The 20,952-nt window shown below is 33.8% G+C and overlaps 1 protein-coding gene across 2 annotated transcripts in view; it reads left to right on the forward strand.

Moving 5' to 3' along the window:
• The window catches only part of LOC106462798 (titin-like), a 55,359-nt gene that overhangs the window by 10,346 nt on the left and 24,061 nt on the right, over positions 1-20,952 (forward strand). For both annotated transcript variants that reach the window (XM_022390403.1, XM_022390407.1), the window contains exons 3-8: positions 964-1,254; positions 2,134-2,421; positions 6,093-6,395; positions 8,479-8,598; positions 9,955-9,988; positions 12,176-12,261. In XM_022390403.1, the coding sequence (XP_022246111.1) occupies positions 964-1,254; positions 2,134-2,421; positions 6,093-6,395; positions 8,479-8,598; positions 9,955-9,988; positions 12,176-12,261 (1,122 nt within the window). The remainder of the gene's footprint in view (positions 1-963; positions 1,255-2,133; positions 2,422-6,092; positions 6,396-8,478; positions 8,599-9,954; positions 9,989-12,175; positions 12,262-20,952) is intronic.

Raw genomic sequence — 20,952 nt, forward strand, 5'->3', positions numbered from 1 at the left:
TGCTTCAATGGAGTTTTCATATAAAACTAAACAAAACTGTGTTAAAACGGCTTATGCTTCAATGGAGTGTTCATATAAAACTAAACAAAACTGTGTTAAAACGGCTTATGCTTCAATGTAGTTTTCATATAAAACTAAACAAAACTGTGTTAAAACGGCTTATGCTTCAATGTAGTTTTCCTAGCCGAAAATAATTTAGCCTAGTGTACAAATAATGTCTAGTTAGCGTTAGAATTGTTTGAGTATTTGAAATATAATCATTAATTTGAAATTAACAACAAAATTGTGACTTATGCCTGGTACCTTGTTAAATGCTACGTTTATTTCCTAGAACTTGGTTTCAAATAAGTTTAAATAGTCTTCTATTAACAGCAAAAAGGTTTTCACTTCATTTTACTAAAAATAGGTACATCCTTATACACGATACTTTCACCGAGTGATGACGTCAATATTTTAAATATTACGTAATTGTTTGTTCGTGTATATATTCTCTGGGTTTTACTTACTAAATTGTTGATAAGGCGTTTATTTAATGGAATGAAACCTTTAAAGCCTTTCTAAGATGTCTGTAAGAACCTTAGTCCTCTAGAAGAGAAACACATTTCATGTTTTGTTTAGTAATGTCTTTAAACAAGTTTTAGTTTGACGTTCTTCCCAAATAAGATCAATTGAATAGGACGCCATTTTTTTATATACACGCGTGGATATCCATAAACTACAAATGCTTTAGATATAATCGGTTATTTAAGGTGATTTGAAATAGTTCAAAAATAGTAGTAGTTATTTCATACGCATGAAAAGTTAAAACATCGACTGATTCTATAAAATGTTGTTCGAAATAAGAAATAAACATTAAAAACAATTCAAGAACTAAGTTAACATCACAGACATGACGTTTATGAAGATAAATAAACAAAACAAGTCGTCAATAAGTTTTAAGGAACATTATTGAATTTTCTACAGATCCACCAGAACTGACTCTACGACTCGGCAGCAAGTTACGACACTCTCACATTCAAGAAGGAAATGACGTTTATTTCGAATGTAACATCCGTGCCAATCCATGGGTGACAGAAATTAGATGGGAGTTTGAAAGGCGCGAACTACAAACGAACACAACTGTCGGTATCATTGTGAGCAATCAATCGTTGGTGTTACAAAAAGTACGACGGTCTAGTAGAGGTCACTATATCTGTTCTGCCAGAAATTCTGAGGGCGTGAGAGAGAGCAATGCTGTGTATTTACGTGTTCAATGTAAGTAACATTGTTCTGGTGATGTGTATTTACGTGCTTTGTGCAAGAAATGATTAAGTGTATTTACCTGTTCTGTACAAATAACGTTGTTCTGATAAGGGTATGTGGATGTGGCAGAAAGCAGTGTTGTACATTTACGTATTCTTTGTGTGTAATATTGTTACAACAAGATAGAATATTTAAATGTTCAGGGAAGTAACACAGTTCGTGGAAGATGAGTCTGGCAAGGTAATCTTCTGAAAGTAAGAACAGATTTAGGTAACATATTGTGGATGAAAACAAAGAGTATTATATTTACATTTTCAGTGTAGGTAATGATGCTACGTAAGTAATATGTGTAAGGTATGCGGGTGATTGCTGCATTTTGCCTGATGTGTGTTTATCGGCAAATAACATAATCTGTTTATATGGGAATAACAAATTGTTGATTTTTTTATGTTCTCCCTTAAGATTGTGGTAAAAATATAGTAATTTAGAGCAGTGGTTCTAAAAGTGTGGTCCACGGCCAACTAGTGGTCCGTAGGGTCCTCCATCTGGTCAGCGGGCTGATCTAAAATTCAAGTTACATCAAAAGCAACGCCATTCTTCCCTTTAATTGTAATGGGTGTTTTTTTTTGTTTTTTTTTGCGGTGACAAGCGAAAGCGGGTGGGGTAGGACTGGTAGATGGTGCGCGAGGACGTTTGCCGTGCCGAAGTGGTTAGCAGACGAAAAAGTTTAAAAACCACCGATTTAGATAATCACAATATAACCAAACAATTACGTTTACTTTATTGTTTTAGCTAACATTCAATTCTTCATTTCATGTAGAATGTGCCTTTTCAAACTGATTTAAAACAGCGTGTAATGGATTCCAACTTTATTTCTTATTAAAATGTCAGATGCTCCAATTTGTAAGCCGGACCAAAGAGCTATCTACGGGGTTCCCAAACATGACGGTGTGAAAGTACGTTGTGAAGTAGATGCTGACCCTTCATCTGTGACCTTCAAGTGGGCTTTCAACAACTCAGTGGAACGTCTGGACATCGTGGACTTTGTGACAAGCGGTACGGAAAGTCTTGCTTCATACATTCCTCGAACTGAATACGACTACGGGACCCTGCTCTGCTGGGCTAGGAACAGTGTTGGTACACAACGCCAGCCCTGTGGATTCTTAGTGATTCCTGCAGGTACAGCAAAGCTAACACTAACTTTTTATTCATTGATTCCTACTTCCTACTTCCTAATTCTACGTTATTTATTTCTATCAGCAGGTTTCTTTTAGTTTGACATTACATAAACTTTCTTGTTTCTATGTAACCAATACGTAATACACCAAAGTGGCATCCTGATGAATTTCCAAATGCCAAGTTAAAGAATAAAATGGGTTGATTTTTACCTCTGTTAGTCAAACTGACCAGTACAGTAGTATTCCACGTCCAGAAAGCGTACAGCTGGTATTTCCTCAACACTCTTTCAAATTTTACTGAATATTGCACTATAGCATAAGGAATCCAACGGTGCTGTCGACCAAAAAAGTATAAAAATAAGGAGGAGATATAATGATTTCAGTTTTTGGTACATGGGGAATTTTTTTAAGGTAACGGTGTTATTGCAATACTATATCTATAGAGGTTCTCGCTAAATCAGTAATAATCGGGAACTGTGAGAACAACCAGAACATTTACTTTCATGATTGCGCTCTCCATAGAGGATAGATGTTTTGTTTTAAGGTAACGGTGTTATTGCAATACTATATCTATAGAGGTTCTCGCTAAACCAGTAATAATCGGGAACTGTGAGAACAACCAGAACATTTACTTTCATGATTGCGCACTCCATAAAGGATAGATGTCAGAAGCATCATATTAAAAGGTTATGTGCAGATGTAATGTAGCAAAACGCTCGACGTGCTACCAGTGTAGCAGATATAGATGCGATCATGACGGAATACATATTGCAGAGAAGGCAAGTCGTAAAATAGACCTGAGAAGGAGTTCAGTTGGTGCTAATAAAAATACTGAACGGTCAACGAGAAGCATGTCCACCTACAGGGCGGGCACGCTTTTATGTGAGCCAAACCAAAGAGTTAAAGCTGAGTTAAGCAGTTATGAAGACGACCTTTGCTAGTTAGACCACCATGCTTGATTACAGCGGTGAGAGTGGTTAACTTTGTAGAGATAGAGAATCTCTACAACCAATATGTCCTTAGAAAATGCCAGCAAAGGATTCCTCAGATGAAACCCTACAGATCCCTAAGTTTTATTTCAGCTTTCGCTGCCCACCCTCCAGTGTCACAGCGGTATGTGTGCGGACTTAAAACGCTAGAAACCGGGTTTCGATGCCCGTGATGGGCAGAGCGCAAATAGCCCATTGTATAGCTTTGTGCTTAATCACAAACAGACTATTCCAGCTTTTTCGGATTTGTGGATGTCGTGTGGACCCTACTTTGATACCAAAATTACATATTTGACTTGATTGACTCAGAAATTCGTGGCTGAATACTTTATAAATAAACCCGCTGATAGGTCAAGCACATTATCTGTATTAGAAGGTACTAATACCTGGGACTAGGATGGTTCAATAATTATTGTAACGGATTCTTACTGTATTCAAAATATTACACTCCGTACTTTGGGTCATGTGTGCTTTATAATAGGGACAGTCAAATCCCTCTTTTCTATCAGAAAAGAGTAGTAGCCAAGGGTTGCAATGAGAGCTATTGACTGGGTAGGCCTAGCGCAGATAGCCCTTGAGCAGCAATATTCGAAATACATAACCATTAATGCCCATTAATAAATATATATAGATAACATTAAAACTTGTGTATTAAAATAAAAAAGCAAGGTTTTTTTCCATGCTGTTTTTGAAGTTTATATTTCATATGAATTTGGTCTTCAGGATTTTAGGTAAGAATTAACTGACAGTTCATAGACAGACAAAAAAAATAAAAAATCTGTAGACAGTTTGAAATTGGAACCGCTAATTACCAAAGGCACGAGTTTATATCAATCGATATTGTAAAAAAAAATACAACCAGTCTGTTTTGTGGTTTCTTTTTGATCGTTACACAGGTAATACTAACGCAATTTTTTAATTACCAATTTGGAATACCGATAGAATGACAAACACGCTATTCCAGGTAACCAAAGTCTGGAAATGAGTTTCATTTTATGTCCATAGATATATATGCATAAAAATATCATTATGCTCAGTAGTCTGATCCAAGTAACCAACCTGATTAGGACAGAACAAAAAATAAACAAGCTAAATAGGTCATAACAGAAAATGAATAGACTAATTTGGTCAGAATAAAAAATAACCTAATTAGGTCAAAACAAACAATGAACAACCTACTTGGGTCATAATAAAATATAAACAACTTAACTGAGTCAGAACAAAAATAAACAACCTAATTTAGTCAGAATAAAAACATAAACAACTTAAGTAGGTCAGAACAAAAAATAAAAAACTTAATTAGGTCATAACAAATAAATGAACAACCTAATTGGGTCAGAACAAAAATTAAACAACCTTTATTAGATTAGAATAAAGATAAACAACCTAATTGAGTTTGAAGGAACACTTCCTACAGTAAATAATGTAGCCTGTATGGAATGCCATAAAATAAAATAAAAAACAGAATAGAGGAAAAGAAGACATGGTCATGAATAAATGATGTATTTGTGAAACGTACACTTGTCTTCTTTTTCCTCAATTCTGTATTTATGGATTTTTACCAAGTACAGACGGTTTCAAGTATCAATTACACACAAAAAAAAACAGTATATTAACATAATTCCTCAATATTCACATCATTATAACAATTTTTGCATGCCTCAGTATATTAACACAATTTCTCATTATTCACATTATTATAACAGTTTTTGCATGTTTCAGTATATTAACATAATTTTTCATTATTCAAATAATTATAACAATTTTTGCATGTCTCAGTATATCAACACAATTTCTCATTATTATAACAGTTTTTGCATGTCTCAGTATATTAACATAATTTCTCATTATTCATAACAGTTTTTGCATGCCTCAGTATATTAACACAATTTCTCATTATTCATATTATTATAACAGTGTTTGCATGCCTCAGTATATTAACACAATTTCTCATTATTCACATTATTATAACAATTTTTGCATGCCTCAGTATATTAACACAATTTCTCATTATTCACATTATTATAACAGTTTTTTCATTCCTTAGTTTATTAACACAAGTTCCCATTTTCTACGTTATTCAGACAGTTTTGAATATCCAGTACAGTTTTCTGTACCCAAGTTTTTGAATCTCACGTTATTACCAGTTTTTCATTATTCACGTTACTAAAACAGCTTCTCATTACTCGCTGTGTTCATACAGTTTGTCATACTCATATTATTAGCACAGTTTCTTATTACTCACGTTATAAACACAGGCTCTTGTTACTTAGTGTGCTAACAAGGTTTTCCTACTCACGTTATTATCGTTTATGTCTTAAAAGTTAGCAACTTGATGGTTCAGCAAGAAAAGAAAAAACTTTTCACACCTGTATGTTAATTGGTGTGTTTTTTAATCTGTCTGGAAGTAGATATAGAATTTTGGTATATAGTTTATATTACATATATTTATGTAAAAATTCATTTCAATTTCAAACATTAATAATACTGATTTTAAAGTGATGAAGTTTATAAAATAAAGACAAATTGAACCAATTTTAAATGTTACTTTAAACACGTTTCGCCTAAACTCACTACACTTGCAGATAAAAACATAAAATATAATAAAAAATAGAAGTGGCTTTGTAAGTAGTGTGTTTCCCGGAAATTACTAAGCTGGCTCTTGGATTTATCTCTGGTATAGGTGTTCCAGACCCGGTCCATAACTGTTCCGTGTTCAACGAAACAGATCACAGCTTCCGGGTGGAATGTGAAGCGGGCTATAATGGCGGGCTCGGTCAACATTTCGTAATGGAAGTTCTTGATACGCCTTATCTGCAACTGCAAGCAAATATGACATCGCCGTTTCCGATATTTCGTGCTCGTAATCTCCCGTCGTCATCAAGCTTTGTGGTGTTGGTTTACGCTGTCAATGTCAGAGGCGCAAGCCAGAAACACTTCCTCCGCGTCAATACACACGCTAGTCCTGAGACTCAAGCTCACAACGGTATGGTCTCTTTAATCTAGGCAATGGTCTTCAATTTACTCAAACATATTTGGATACTACAAATATTTACTAGTCGTTTCACCTCCAAGTGATAAGTGATGTGTGTGTATATATATATATATATCTGCAAAACGTAGTTTATCTTGCTAAAAGCTATAAAATAGTCCTTAATGTAAGGTTATGCCGATCAATTACCAATCGTTGTCATGGTTAGTAGCTCATTTGATCACCTAAGTATAGTTATCAGTTAGTTACTAATTAGCTTACATTATACGTTTCGGTCACTAATCTATTACTATCTTCCCTGAGAAGGACTATGAGCGGTGACAGTGGTCAGGATTTGATCCTGGATATTCTGGTTAGAAAAGCTAGTGAACTATTCATTTATTTTGGTTCCACCCCATTATAGCTTAGATACTTATTTGAATGTTTTTAATAGTAGGGTATCCAGGTTGTATTGGATCTTATGTAAGGTTGACTGAGTTATTAGTTGGATGTAGAAGGCTCCTTTTTCTTATGTATGGTTCATATTTTAGCATTGTGAGAGATGTTTGAAAATATATCTTCAGTTATCTTAATAAAAGTCAAATATCAACGTACGAGTAACTTCATTATATTTACCAACCAAATTTACTGCCTGAAAAAAAAAAGTTATATTTTTTCGAATAATCATTCTTCTAAAAGTCTTTAAGTAAATGAATAATCATTGATATTTAGAATGCTTGCGTATCGTACTTATGATTTCAGTAAAATTCAAGAATATATATTTTACTGACATCTGGTATGTGAACGATTACTTATATAAACATCAGATGTGCAGATTGAGTACCTTCTTCTGGAACGCACTATTCTTACATTTGCTATCAGATCAGGATTTTGGACCAGTACTAATATAAACATCAGATGTGTAGATTGAGTACCTTCGTCTGGAACGCACTATTCTTACATTTGCTATCAGATCAGGATTTTGGACCAGTACTAATATAAACATCAGATGTGTAGATTGAGTACCTTCGTCTGGAACGCACTATTCTTACATTCGCCATCAAATCAGAATTTTGGACCAGTACTAATATAAACATCAGATGTGTAGATTGTGTACCTTCGTCTGGAACGCACTATTCTTACATTCGCCATCAAATCAGGAATTTGGACCAATACTTATATAAACATCAGATGTGCAGATTGAGTACCTTCGTCTGGAACGCACTATTCTTACATTCGCCATCAAATCAGGAATTTGGACCAATACTTATATAAACATCAGATGTGCAGATTGAGTACCTTCTTCTTGAACGCACTATTCTTACATTTGCTATCAGATCAGGATTTTGACCAGTACTAATATAAACATCAGATCTGCAGATTGAGTACCTTTTTCGTACGAACTCTATCATTACATTTGTCATAAGCTCCGGGATTTTAAAGATTAGTTGTTGAAGGATTATTATTATTTATTTTCTTTTTTTTTTCTAGGACATTAGATATAATTTATTAATTCATAATAACAGGGAACCCGTTTGATTAATTATAATTATGTAAATTAGACTCTGTTTATGTAACTGCAGTTAGATATTAAAACCAGAAATCAAACCAAATAAGCGATGAATTCCTTACAGATCTAGTTCCACTGTAATAGGTTCTCACATATAACTCAAGTTGCTTATTCTTATGTTATGGGATAATTATCGTTGATACAATACGTCGCTTTTAATGAGATCATTATGTGGTCCTAATCACAGTACTTAAAATAAAGATTACAGAACTTCATAGTTCTTCACTCTGTGACAGTACGGAATAATCAAGGTACAGACATGTAAAGCTGGCTATTATACCAAGTTTCTGGAGGAAAGGGTTTCAAATAACACCATCATTTACTACTATACTTCCTTGCGGTGACTCAGATTGTGATTAGTTCGAGGTAGAGAAAGTTATTCCAGAGATAAGCTACTAGATGGAGGATTTTAGAAACAGCTAATAATGCTTACTATAAAATGTTTTCGGATATACAAATGTAAATGTATAAAGACAAGAGAGATAGAGATTCAAAATAAAACTAACAATAATGCTATTTTCTCTTCAGTGTCTAACCAGTGGAGATTGGCTGTTAGCTCAATGCTAATTATTCTGGTTTCGGTTGCTGTTGGTATCATCTTAGTTGCAATTCTAACAATCTTTGTTATAAGGTACAGAAGAAAAAAAGGTATGCAGCATTTCCTTTATTTTAGTTGAAGATAAGAAAACATTTAATTCATTCAAACTTTACGACACTTTGCTGTGATCGTATTTCAATTGACGATTTTGTAAGAATAGATGTTTCTCTTTACAATATTTTATATTTAGGATCTTTGCTATTTCTGTTCGTCTAAAATAGTTACTTTTGAGTAATATCCACATAAAAAATCATGGTTAAAAGTATGTACGAACGCATCAATATACTAAAATATTTGATAATATTCCTTGGTTAAGAAAACTAAACAAGAACAGATAAGCAGCTGTACACAATTATATATTGAGCACTTAGAAGTAGGTGGCGCTCCCAAACACCAAGGATATACTCGATTCGCCTATACAGCAAGTTTTCTGGATGATCTTCTCTAGTAAGTGAATCCAGTAAACCGGAACAGGAAATTAGAATTTCCAATATAACAGAAGATACATTAGCCCTCTTTGCTTTCCTTTTTTATTTTGTTGTTGTTCTTTAAAGACGGGATTTATTATGATGCTAAGCAAAGTAATGATGAAACAGTCCACAATCTATTTCCAGAGTTAACCCTTGTTATGTACAATATGTGACTAGAATAATTACCATGCGATTAATGATGTTGTAAACAAAACCGGCAAAAACGTGATTTAAAAAACGTATTCTGTACTGTGGTAAATTATTTTAAGTACATGCTTCATTCGTAAATTTCCTCTACCATTTTGATGACGTCACTGTTCTCTTTACACCATCTGCTCGTCGGGAAAAATCGGAAGAGTTCGGAGTCTATTTCTGTACATAATGTTGCGCACACGTTAATGACAATGAATCGTGTGTACCTTAGGACAGACTGTTGTTGCAGTTGTCCATGCTAATATATCATTTATCATAACTTGCGCTTAGTAATGAGTGAAAGTACTGTGTGAGAGATACTATTCTCTTATAATTGACCTGGTGAATGTTCTAGAAGGTGGACGGTCATTTCTGGCTCTTCATATACTAAATGAAGTATGTTTGTTGTTTGCTTCCTATTTTGAAATAATAATAATGGTTGGTCAATGAGCTATATGCCTCTTTGTCCTCAGTTGTATCATTGTACCTATAGCACAATTAAATGTATCTTAATCTGGATAAAATACGGTTTCCTCTGGAGAAACTTCTAATGTTTACACTCTACCTATTTATAGTTTTATAAAACTCCAAATACACTGACTGATGTAAGTTACAGAAAAATATACATCTATTTGTGTATATTCATTAGGTTATTTTAGCTTTCTCTTCTCATTATAAGAAGAACGTGTTTAATTAAGAAATACATAAATTTATAGATATATTTTCTTCACTTTTGAATTTTAGGCAGGGAAAATGGAAATAAAGAGAGTGAATACAAGTGAGTATTATCTTATTTCTTCGAATCTTCGGTTTTAATATTTAGATTTAGGTAGAAAACGGTCAATAGAACAAAATAAAAATTCTTATGGTTAGTTCATTCTGCCTATATCAACACATTAAAATAAAAGAATGAAAGAATCAACCTACATTACCTTTGCTAATACCCATTATCGACTATTTGCTACCTATTCTAACACATTTAAACGAAGGATAAAAAAAAATCCAAACTAATCTCCTTTCTTGGTTGATTACTACCTATATCAACATATTAAAATAAAGGATGCAAAGCAACAAAAACCTACAATACTTGTGCTAATCTCCTTCCTTGTCTGTTTTCTATTTATATCAAAATATTAAAACGAAGGATCGAGAGAAACAAAACCTACAATACTTGTGCTAATACCCCTTCTTCGCTGTTTACTACCTATATCAAGACCTTAAAACCAAGGTCAAACCAAGGTCTCCAATCTTGGCTATTTATTACCTATATCAACACCTTAAAACCAAGAATGCAAAAACAAATCTACCTGTCTTGCACTAATCTCCAATCTTGGCTATTTATTACCTATATCAACACATTAAAACCAAGAATGCAAATGAACAGAACTATCTTGAATTGTACAAAACCTCTTTCTTCACCGTTCACTACCTATATTACCACATCAAAACGAAGGAATCAAAGAAACAAAACCTATCCTACTTGTGATAATCCCTTTTCTTGGCTGTTTACTACATATATCAATGCATTATAACGATGTATTGAGTGAAACAAAACGTACCTGACTTATGCTACTCTCGTTTCGTAAGATAAAGAGAAAATCGACCAGATATGTAATTTTTGATGCCCATATAACCGTATTAAGCTGGATCCAATTGATGACTGCTTGCAATTTTAAGTGAAAAAATCGTGTTTCGAGTTTTGTATAATTTCATTTTAAAAGAATAAATATTAATACTGAAATAATTAGTAATTAACCTCACAATAACTCCGGGGGAATCAGTGGTTTCTTCAAGTTAAGGGCTTTTTTAACATATCTTACTGGTGTGATGACGTCAATTGTGCTAAGCATATCAAGTTTCTCTTCAGGCAACAACGAATAATTAGTGTTCTGATGACTGTGAAACGCTATTTTTCATATACTCACGAAACATTATCCTAGTTGAACTATTCAAACGTACAAGGATTTTATCACCTAACTAACAACACCAGATAAGCAAATTAAATATAGGCAAATCTTTTCACAGAAGATGTCAACATTTGTAAATTATACGTAAGAGAAACCTTTAACTTCGAAAGGAATATGAATATTTGTTGTTAAATAAACCTAAACCACTGTAATTTGAATGATAACTTGATTTATTTTGACGGAATATATTTTATTCCAGGAGAGTGGTCTTATTTCAGTTTCTTGATCATATAACGTCGAGAAACCTTTGTGGTGCTGTTTAATAAAAACACATTTTGGGTTTCTAGATGTATTCGGCAACATTTTTTATTTTACATTTTTCAGGTGTGAAAGACTGTTGAGACTAAGGCAAACAAAAACGTATATATATCTTAATTATTTACTTTATGTATCAGGCAGCTTGTAAAGTTTTTCAGGCACTGGAAAAATGGCGGGCATTTCTAAGCCACTAAATCTCCATTTAATTGTTTATATATTATTATGTAAAATTTTCCTTTAATGCATATTGCGTTTTTTTTCTCTCGAAAATACAATAGAGAATGTGAAAGTTACTTATAGCTGGTTTTAGTTGAAGCAACTAATAAATACATAAAAATAATGATATCTTAGAACTTAATATACATCTTTGAAATGTTATTGTTGAAAATTGAGAATGATCCTAAAAAATGGTTAAAAATGTGTTTTTGAGATAACATGTGTCGTCTAAACAGGTTTCTAAAATTCGATTGATTTTTTGGACAACTGACAAACTGCAGATTCGGAACATTTCAACAACACCAAGAAATTCAACGTTTACTCGCGGTGTTCCCTATAGTTCTTTGAAAGATACAGGGAAACCTTCCCATTATCTTTACGGTTTTGTGGTTCTTTTGACAAAGGCCTGTTCTTCTCATTTTCAAAAAAGAACCTATTTTTAGAAAGTACCGACTGAAGAAATTTTATAGATTTTACGGGAATAAAGACATTAATAAAAATCACGAGAATTTTTTTTGTTATAGAAGCAAAAGAAACCCGGAAAAATACGACTCTCCAGCAAGCCTAAACGTTTTACCAGTGGAAGAAAAATGTCCGGACTTAATACCAGGTAGGAAAACATGGGAAACTTACGTTCAGATGTGATCCATTAATTAAACTATCGACAATACTAGATGGAGGAATACTAGATACTGATATACAGTTTTGATCCATTAATTAAACTATCGACAATACTAGATACTGATATACAGTTTTGATCCATTGATTAAACTATCGACAATACTAGATGGAGGAATACTAGATACTGATATACAGTTTTGATCCATTAATTAAACTATCGACAATACTAGATACTTATATAGAGTTTTGATCCATTAATTAAACTATCGACAACACTACATAGGAAAATACTTGGTATTTATTTACTGACGTGTTCAATTAACTAAACCATCGACAATATTAGAGAATGAATACGTAATACGTATTTACTGATGTTATCCACTAACTGTAGTTTCGAAAATACTGGATACCTAGTTACTAAACTATCCGCAATACTTGACAGGAAAATACATAAAACATATTTACAGATGTGATCTACTATCTAAACCATCGACAATACTAGAAATGAAAATACGTAATACGTATTTACTGTTGTTATCCATTAACTAAACTATCGACAATACTAGATAGCAAACAGAATACGTGATATATATTTACAGTTTTGATCCATTAACTAAATCATCAGCAATAATTATTAGATAGGAGAAAACGTGATACTTATTTACTAATGTGATCGTAATTTGATAGTAATAATATATTTAGAAGCTTTACACAAATGACATAATTGAAGTTTTAGAAGTCCTTTAAATTAATATTTTGCTTTCATAGAGTTTATTTAGTGATGAATCTTCCTGCTTTAAAATTTTACTTGAATTCAAAATGTGTGTTTAATACTTAATATTAATAACTCAAAGTATTTTTATTATTTTTAATACTCTCATATAAACCTCAATATAATAGAAACTCGTCATATCTTGAGAACTTCATAAAAAAGTGTTGAAATGGAAACACAGCCATTTGTAATTTTGAACTGATAAAAATAGGAAAGCACTCGCTGCCATGTACTACTTTTTCTTGATGGGATAGTGGAATTTGACAGTCACTCTTATTACGCACCCAAGACCCTAAAACAGGGTTACGATAGGTTTAAGGGTGCGGAATATTTCAGGGAAAACTGATGCAAAGAGTTTTTTTCCTCTGCTTTGTTTCTTTCTTTGCTTGTATTTGTTTATTTGTTATGAATTTCGCGCAAATCTACACGAGGATTATCTGCGCTAGCCATCCCTAATTTAGCAGTGTAAGACTAGAGGGAAGGCAGCTAGTTATCAGTACCCACCGCCAACTCTTGGGCTACTCTTTTACCGACGAATAGTGGGATTGATCGTCACATTATAACGCCCCCACGAGCATGTTTGGTGTGACGGGGATTTGAACCCGCGACCCGCAGATTGCGAGTCGAGCGCCCTAACCACCTGGTCATGCCGGGCCTCTTTGCTTGGCTGTCTAAAAGTACTCTTCATCCTTATCCACACCCGCTTATCTGTTTTGGTTAACAACGTTATTTAAAACGTTTTCAAATATTAATAGTTTATGATCAGTCTGCTGATAACGAAACCGGGAATAAATACTTTTACAACTCACCTTATGACGCGCAAAGATTTGTGTTTTGTTTGTGTCGAATCTTCGTGCACAGCCACATAAGGTCTATGTTCGCTATAACCGTGCCCCAATTTTTAACTGAGAGCCCAGAGAGAAAGCAGTTAGCCAACAACACCCACCGCAAATTTGTTGGGATATTCTAATCAAAGAGTAGAATTTGATCGCCGCATTTATATCGTACCCACGACTTCAGAGTACGAAAAGCGATTTCTGTTTTTATTTTTGCATTTAACGAGATGCGAACTCTAGACCCTCGGATTCACAGCCCGGCACGCTACACATTATGCCTCGTCCAGTCAAAAAGTTTTGGAAGACACCGATTTAAGGTTTTGCCACAAAAAAATTACAAATTTAAGTTACGTTGTATAATGTACTTCGCCAGAAGAAACTGAACTTTGGTTTTGAGACATAGATAGTAATTGCACACAAAAAAGAAAAAGGTGAAGGGCTGTTGGTGACGACAAGTAGGGGGAATAACTCGGTGTGAATGTTTAAACATCATGATATTTTATGATATAGCCACTTATTACTTTGGTCTCAGAAAACTATTGTTATAATCCAACACTGTAGGAAAACATTTTTTTTTTTACAGAACACTTTGTTTCATAGGTTATTTATAGAAGCCGTAATGTTCATAAAGTTGAACACTGTTAATGGTAATCGACGTTGGTATACACATCATAACGATTTCTGGTGGAGTTTATATCGGCCACTACCTTTATGTTTATCTAATCTTTGTATAAGACTCAAATCTTCGTCCCTGATTTCAGTTGTTAAAGAGAGAACAAATTTTTTTTATGTATGGAACTCGCTTATCATGATATTCTTGAATAACAATTCAGAAACATCAAACACGATTATGCAAATTGAAATGTTATTCTTGTTGAGGTTGAACAATATCTTTCGTTTTCATTTGTAACTAAACAAGGAAATTCCAAGTTCACAAAAAAGTTCCTAAGATCTAATAAGTTAATATAAAACATATAACTACTGAAAGAGAGATTTCCAAACCTTTTATAACAACTTACTTCCTCATAATAGTGGTTGTTTTTTGTTATCCAAGAAGCTTACTAAAATCCTTTTGTTTTCAACGTATTTCCACTGAATGTACGAGAGAAATCACTTGTTTTCTAAGGTGAGGAAAGAAAAAGTCGTGTTTGTTAAGAAATAGCTATTTAATTTATCAAAAAAGGCACACAAGCCTTATTCCTTCCGGACTCATGAAATACGGACCGGAAATTATGGATCTTGATCTCTCTTTTTGTGTGTTCTTTGTAGTTTAAATGCTGTTTGACGGATTTTGATCAAATTTTGTAAAATGACTGTTGTTCATGAATTCTGGCAGATCGATTAGTAATAAGTTATGAAAATGTTGTACTAAGTTGCATGTTTAATAGAATATGACACTTCACGTACCGTTATGGCTTTCACTTCAAAGAACTGAAGACATAAGACAAATAAAATTACGTGAGATAAGGAAATGTGAAGTTATATATAAATCTGTGTATCATCTCAGATATAGAAACAACTACACAAAACTGACAGCTGAAGAACAAGTTTTATCCTGTAAAGTTTATCTCTGTAAATGCAAACATACCTGAGGTTGTTCGACAACAACATCGCACCAAGTGCGCTCATGTTTTAATTTTTAATTTTTACAGTTGTTTTTCTTTTGTTGTTGGGGTTTTTTTTCGTATCGCGCGTTGATATACAGTCTTAGCCTAAATGTTTGCATATTTTGTATAAATAAATAAATCATTATTATTAAGATGGAATACAAATACACTCAGCGCTGTCAAACTGAGAAATGCATGTTCTATTAAACATCTACATGTGTAATTTGTATAATTAGACAGGTTCTGTAGACATCAAGAACGATATATTAGAACAACAAACAATTTTATCAGACACCTGTAGAAAGATGTGCAATTCAGCATTTCACCTATCACAACAAAACCTCCCCAAAATATATATAATGACAAAATATGACAACAAATTATTACAAGTAGCGTCTGTAACCTTATATCAGTTCATATTAAACATTTAGTACTTGGTTGTTATCCTTGTACTCTAATAATCTCCGCAAGGTGACGTAGCATGCTGCCGATGTGGTTATTGATGTAATCCACTGTGATATCATCCCAATTTGGAGACGGCTTGTTGAAACGTTGTACGTTTGCTGTTATGTTAAGCTAATATTAAAGATTTTCTTCATTCAAGCCGTCTCCAAGCATTATTAGTCTCAAAGTCATCCCAATTTGTCACTAGAAGGTCCCGCAAGTCAGCTACAGTAGCTGGTTTAGGGTCGTTGTTAGCAAGTTTTCGCCTCAGTTCTATTCAACAGTTCTCAGTGGTCGTGACAATCTTGTAACGTCCTCCTGGTCTAGATAACCCTGTACAATACGCACACCGTGGGAAGTGGCATTCCCATCCTGAAACACAAAATTATTATCAAACATTGCCCAAGCTTATGGCAGAAATATCATCTCCATGCGATGCCTGTAAGAGGCGATATTGACGGTTCCCTGGTGAATATGAAGGACAGTTTTCCCACCATGATGAATAACTGCCCAAACATGTACTGTGCCACCTCCTGTGTATTCCCTGTAGGAAAGGCAGTCTTCCCTTATATGTTCTCCAGGTAAACGACAAACACGAATCTTACCATCAGCTTTAACAAACTGGAAACAGGACTCATATGAAAAGGTGATGAGTTGTCAGTGTCTTAAGTGTAAGCTGGCATGCTGTCTTGTCTAAGTAACACAGTGACAACAATGAATTCTGGCTAATATTGGTTTGCAGATAGCCCTTCTTGTAAAATAATCTTGTTTGATCAGTCTCCTATTCACTGTTTTTCTGTATATCCTGGGATGAATCTGCTCATGCCTATCCTGACGTAAGGTGTTGCAAGATTTCTTTCGACCTTGACGTGTTAACCTGATCAAAACACGATCATCTCGGGCAGTAGTTTTTCGGCCTTTACCAGTAGAAATTCCTGAAAAAATGTTTCCTGTAGTCCGATGACGTTTCAGGATTTTGGATACAGTACACTGGGGGTACCCTACTACTCTGGCAATGTCCATTTGCTTCATAACATTTCTGGATAGTCGAACAATTTGACGCTCTATAACTTCTGGTACGTAACGAGGCATGACTCAACACCAAGTACAGATATATTATCTGGGCAAAGCGTTGTTTGGTTTCCAAAAAATTATAACAGAAACATCTCTTTAATACAAAACATGTTTGAATGTGTGTTTTGACGAACAAATGCTCAAAACAACTTGTACAGACCAGATTAACAACTCGTACATGTTTGTCCAATCATACGCTTCCTTCTCTGTTACTGTTCAGACATTTACTCAATAACTATTCCATGCACGTAGACAATAACATCAATATAGAACAGTACACAAACATCTTGACAAAGGCTGTATATGTATATTGTGAGTGTATAGACATTAACATCCATTCATATATGTACATACTGTGAGTGTATAAACATTAACATTCATTCATATATATATATATAATACATATTGTAAGTGTATAAATATATCATTAAAACTTTGTTAATTGTGTCACAATACTAGTGGAATCTAATCTCGAACTAAAAACAAACCACACAAGTGAGAACATCATTTACAATAATGGGCCTATCGGAACTAATTTAATAGTATTTTAACGGTTATTTTGTACTCTTTGGTAAAAGAAAAAAAATATGTAAAGTCCGAACCTCTTAGTAATAATGAAAGTCTTTGATTATCAGTTATACAAGTTAGCTTAGCTGATAGGCCTAGGTTCACACTAGACGCTAATACAACAACTACTATTACTTCCTATCTTTCTCGTATGTACGTTACTTCTAGTATTTCTATTTCCTTGTCGAAACACAAACGCAATACTTATAAAATCAAACTAACTACAAACTTTCTAGCCCAATAATCAATCCTCTGTATTAAACTTACACATCAATCGTCATATACTGTAGCCTGACTCGAATATTATCGTACTCAGATCGTTTGTTTTTACACCCATTACGTGACGTCAAAACCTATGTAACAAAACGACAATACAATTATCTAGATTAAAAGAAAAACTACAGCAGTATCCCTCCCTGGATTGTGAAGTCATTTGAAAAACAACAATAACAACAGTAATGGCACATTAAACATAAACTTTAATGATTAACAATAAAGTAGCTCTTGACAATTAATAACATTAATATTCATAAATATAGATACTGTGATAATGAAATCATCAATTAGATCTGTGAAACAAAGTAGAAAGTACAATCAAACATTTCATTAACAAATCGTGTTTTTCTCTTTCCTCATATATTATTTTTTAAAAAACAGCCCAGTCACCAAATATTATCGTTATCCATGGATGAGCTAGCTCTTTCCCTTTATCAACAGTTGCATCGTTATCCGTGGATGAGCTAGCTCTTTCCCTTTATCAACAGTTGTATCGTTATCCGTGGATGAGCTAGCTTCTTTCCCTTTATCAACAGTTGTATCGTTATCCGTGGATGAGTTAGCTTCTTTCCCTTATCAACAGTTGTATCGTTATCCGTGGATGAGCTAGCTTCTTTCCCTTTATCAACAGTTGTATCGTTATCCGTGGATGAGTTAGCTTCTTTCCCTTTATCAACAGTTGTATCGTTATCCGTGAATGAGCTAGCTTCTTTCCCTTCATCAACAGTTGCTATCTTATCACTGGTGGGTGGGTGGGGGGGGGGAATTATATTCAGTCAGACAAGCGTGGGACTGGTAGCTGAGTTTCTGCGATAGTCTGGAAACGACATCGGGATCTCCAGCTGTGTGACCTGCTTCTCTGAAACTAACAATCTGGCCATCCGTCCTCTGACATGCTTCCAAAGATGATCACGACGGATGACGTTTGGACTGGATCACCTGTCATTCTGGATTATGTTCTGTTGCACTTTAGGCTGATTATCGTTTTCCAATGCAGTACATGACAAGACATTAGACATCCACTGACACCAAGGAAGGAAGGAAACGCAAAATAATAAAAATTAAACTGTTACAAAGGTGTAAAACATGAACATTACATCTGAGACTTTGACTAATCAAACATTTACAGTACACCAAAGAGACAATATCCTGAGATATGTGTTTAATAACAAAACATGTTGACTCGTTGATGGGAAGCCTTGTAACATGTTCATTGATACTGGTTCTATTATTACCATTGTTCAACCTCATTTGGTAATGAAAGCTGGGAAATTGTCTCTAGAGATTAAATAGAAGATAGACTGTTATAAACTATAAATGGTAGTAAAGTACCCGCAAGAGGAACGTTAATAGTCACCGTCACTGTTGGAAGCTCCTGCATACATTATTTGTAAGTAAATGACATAGAGGAAGAGTGCATATTGGGAAAACACATTATGGGCAACACAGATGTGACGTAAAAGTAGCTTTGAGCATTTTTACATTCTATTACCAGTAAACTGTCATTTTTTTTTAGAGGCAGTTTTTTTTTATTTCCGAAAAGCTTTTGTTTTCACTTCTTCTTGGAAAAAATACTTATAAGTTACAATTTAAATACCTACTGTCCTGTAGTTTGCTTCTTACAATCTGACAAACATTTGTTTAATTGGTTTTTCGAGCTAAACTATTTAATCTAATAATCTCATAATTCCTTTATGGTGTGTTTAGTTTATCTAAAACATAAATTTATTCAAATTCTATCGCCAAATGGGTAAATTCCTGCAGAGATGTGCATTTTCTCTGCTTTAGCCAACAAATCCATACTTAGTGTGAAACATCTTGGTAAAGTAGTCGGGCAAGTCAGGATGTTCAGATATTGTCTCGTCTTCTCCCTACTTTGCTCTAAACTTATTTTTTATGCTTCTCATATACATTTTCATCATCATTTGTTGGCGTTTTTTATTGGGTGATGTTGTTGCACTGACTAGAGTAGATTGTTGGCCAATGTTATGGTTTAGCTTATAACTCTTTAACACATTTTTCTTAGTTTATATTTCAGTTTATAGTTACAATGAACCATATAGTTTTTCTGTAACCCGATCAAAGATTCGAATTTTACGAGTTAAAGTCTGTATACCTACCTATCTGTCTGCCCAAATGTCTTTCTGCTTACCTATCTGTCTATTTATAAATATATATGTCTATCTTTAACTCAACGTTTAACTAACATTTCAATTATCTTCTTGTATGTACGCTACTTCTCGTATCTGTATATTTTTTTTTATTGAAACACAAACTCAGTATAACATGTAATCAAACTAACAGATTGATAATGAAATCATTATCTATTGAAACTTTCTATTTGGTAAATGTAACTAAAATACTGAAGTGTTTAATATGCCGAGAGATTAGATATATTAATAATAATAATCACGTCGAATTCTTCTCTTCTGAGATTATATTTCGGATAATTTAGTTTTGCCATAAAAGAATAAAAAGTTACATAAGGTTTGTCTGAGACTAAACATACATTCTTACAATAATCGAAGCAGTAAATTTCATCTTTTGCTTGCATGCTTCTTCATATAACAGCTAACAACAAGCGAATCAATGAATTCCAATTATTATAAGCAAGAAAGATGCATTAAGTTAGCTATATGCGTTGTGGAGTTAGTTTTACTGGTGTCTCTAGGTAGCTAGTTTCCTTTGATCACGTTAATTTCCTTCTATTCCACTTAATGTGATTAACACACTTCACACTTGAAATATTGCTTTAAACGATTCTTCTCGGGTTTATTTGGTTTGCTAAATTAGATTTCTTATTCATGTTACCTCTAGGTCATGATTACATTGTATTTCAGACTCAGAATACCTCTGGATCATGATTATATTGTGTTTCAGACAAAGGTTACATCTGGGTCATAATTACATTGTAGTTCAGAATCAGTTTACCTCTGGGTCGTGATTACGTTGTGTTTCAGACTCAGCTTACCTCTGGGTCATGATTACATTGTGTTTCAAACTCATTTTACCCCTATGTCATGATTACATTGTGTTTCATATTCAGGTTACCTCTGGGTCATGATTACATTGTGTTTCATACTCAGGTTACCTCTGGGTCATGA

This window comes from Limulus polyphemus, unplaced genomic scaffold (genome assembly GCF_000517525.1).
Source record: "Limulus polyphemus unplaced genomic scaffold, Limulus_polyphemus-2.1.2 Scaffold48, whole genome shotgun sequence".
Classification (NCBI taxonomy): domain Eukaryota; kingdom Metazoa; phylum Arthropoda; class Merostomata; order Xiphosura; family Limulidae; genus Limulus; species Limulus polyphemus.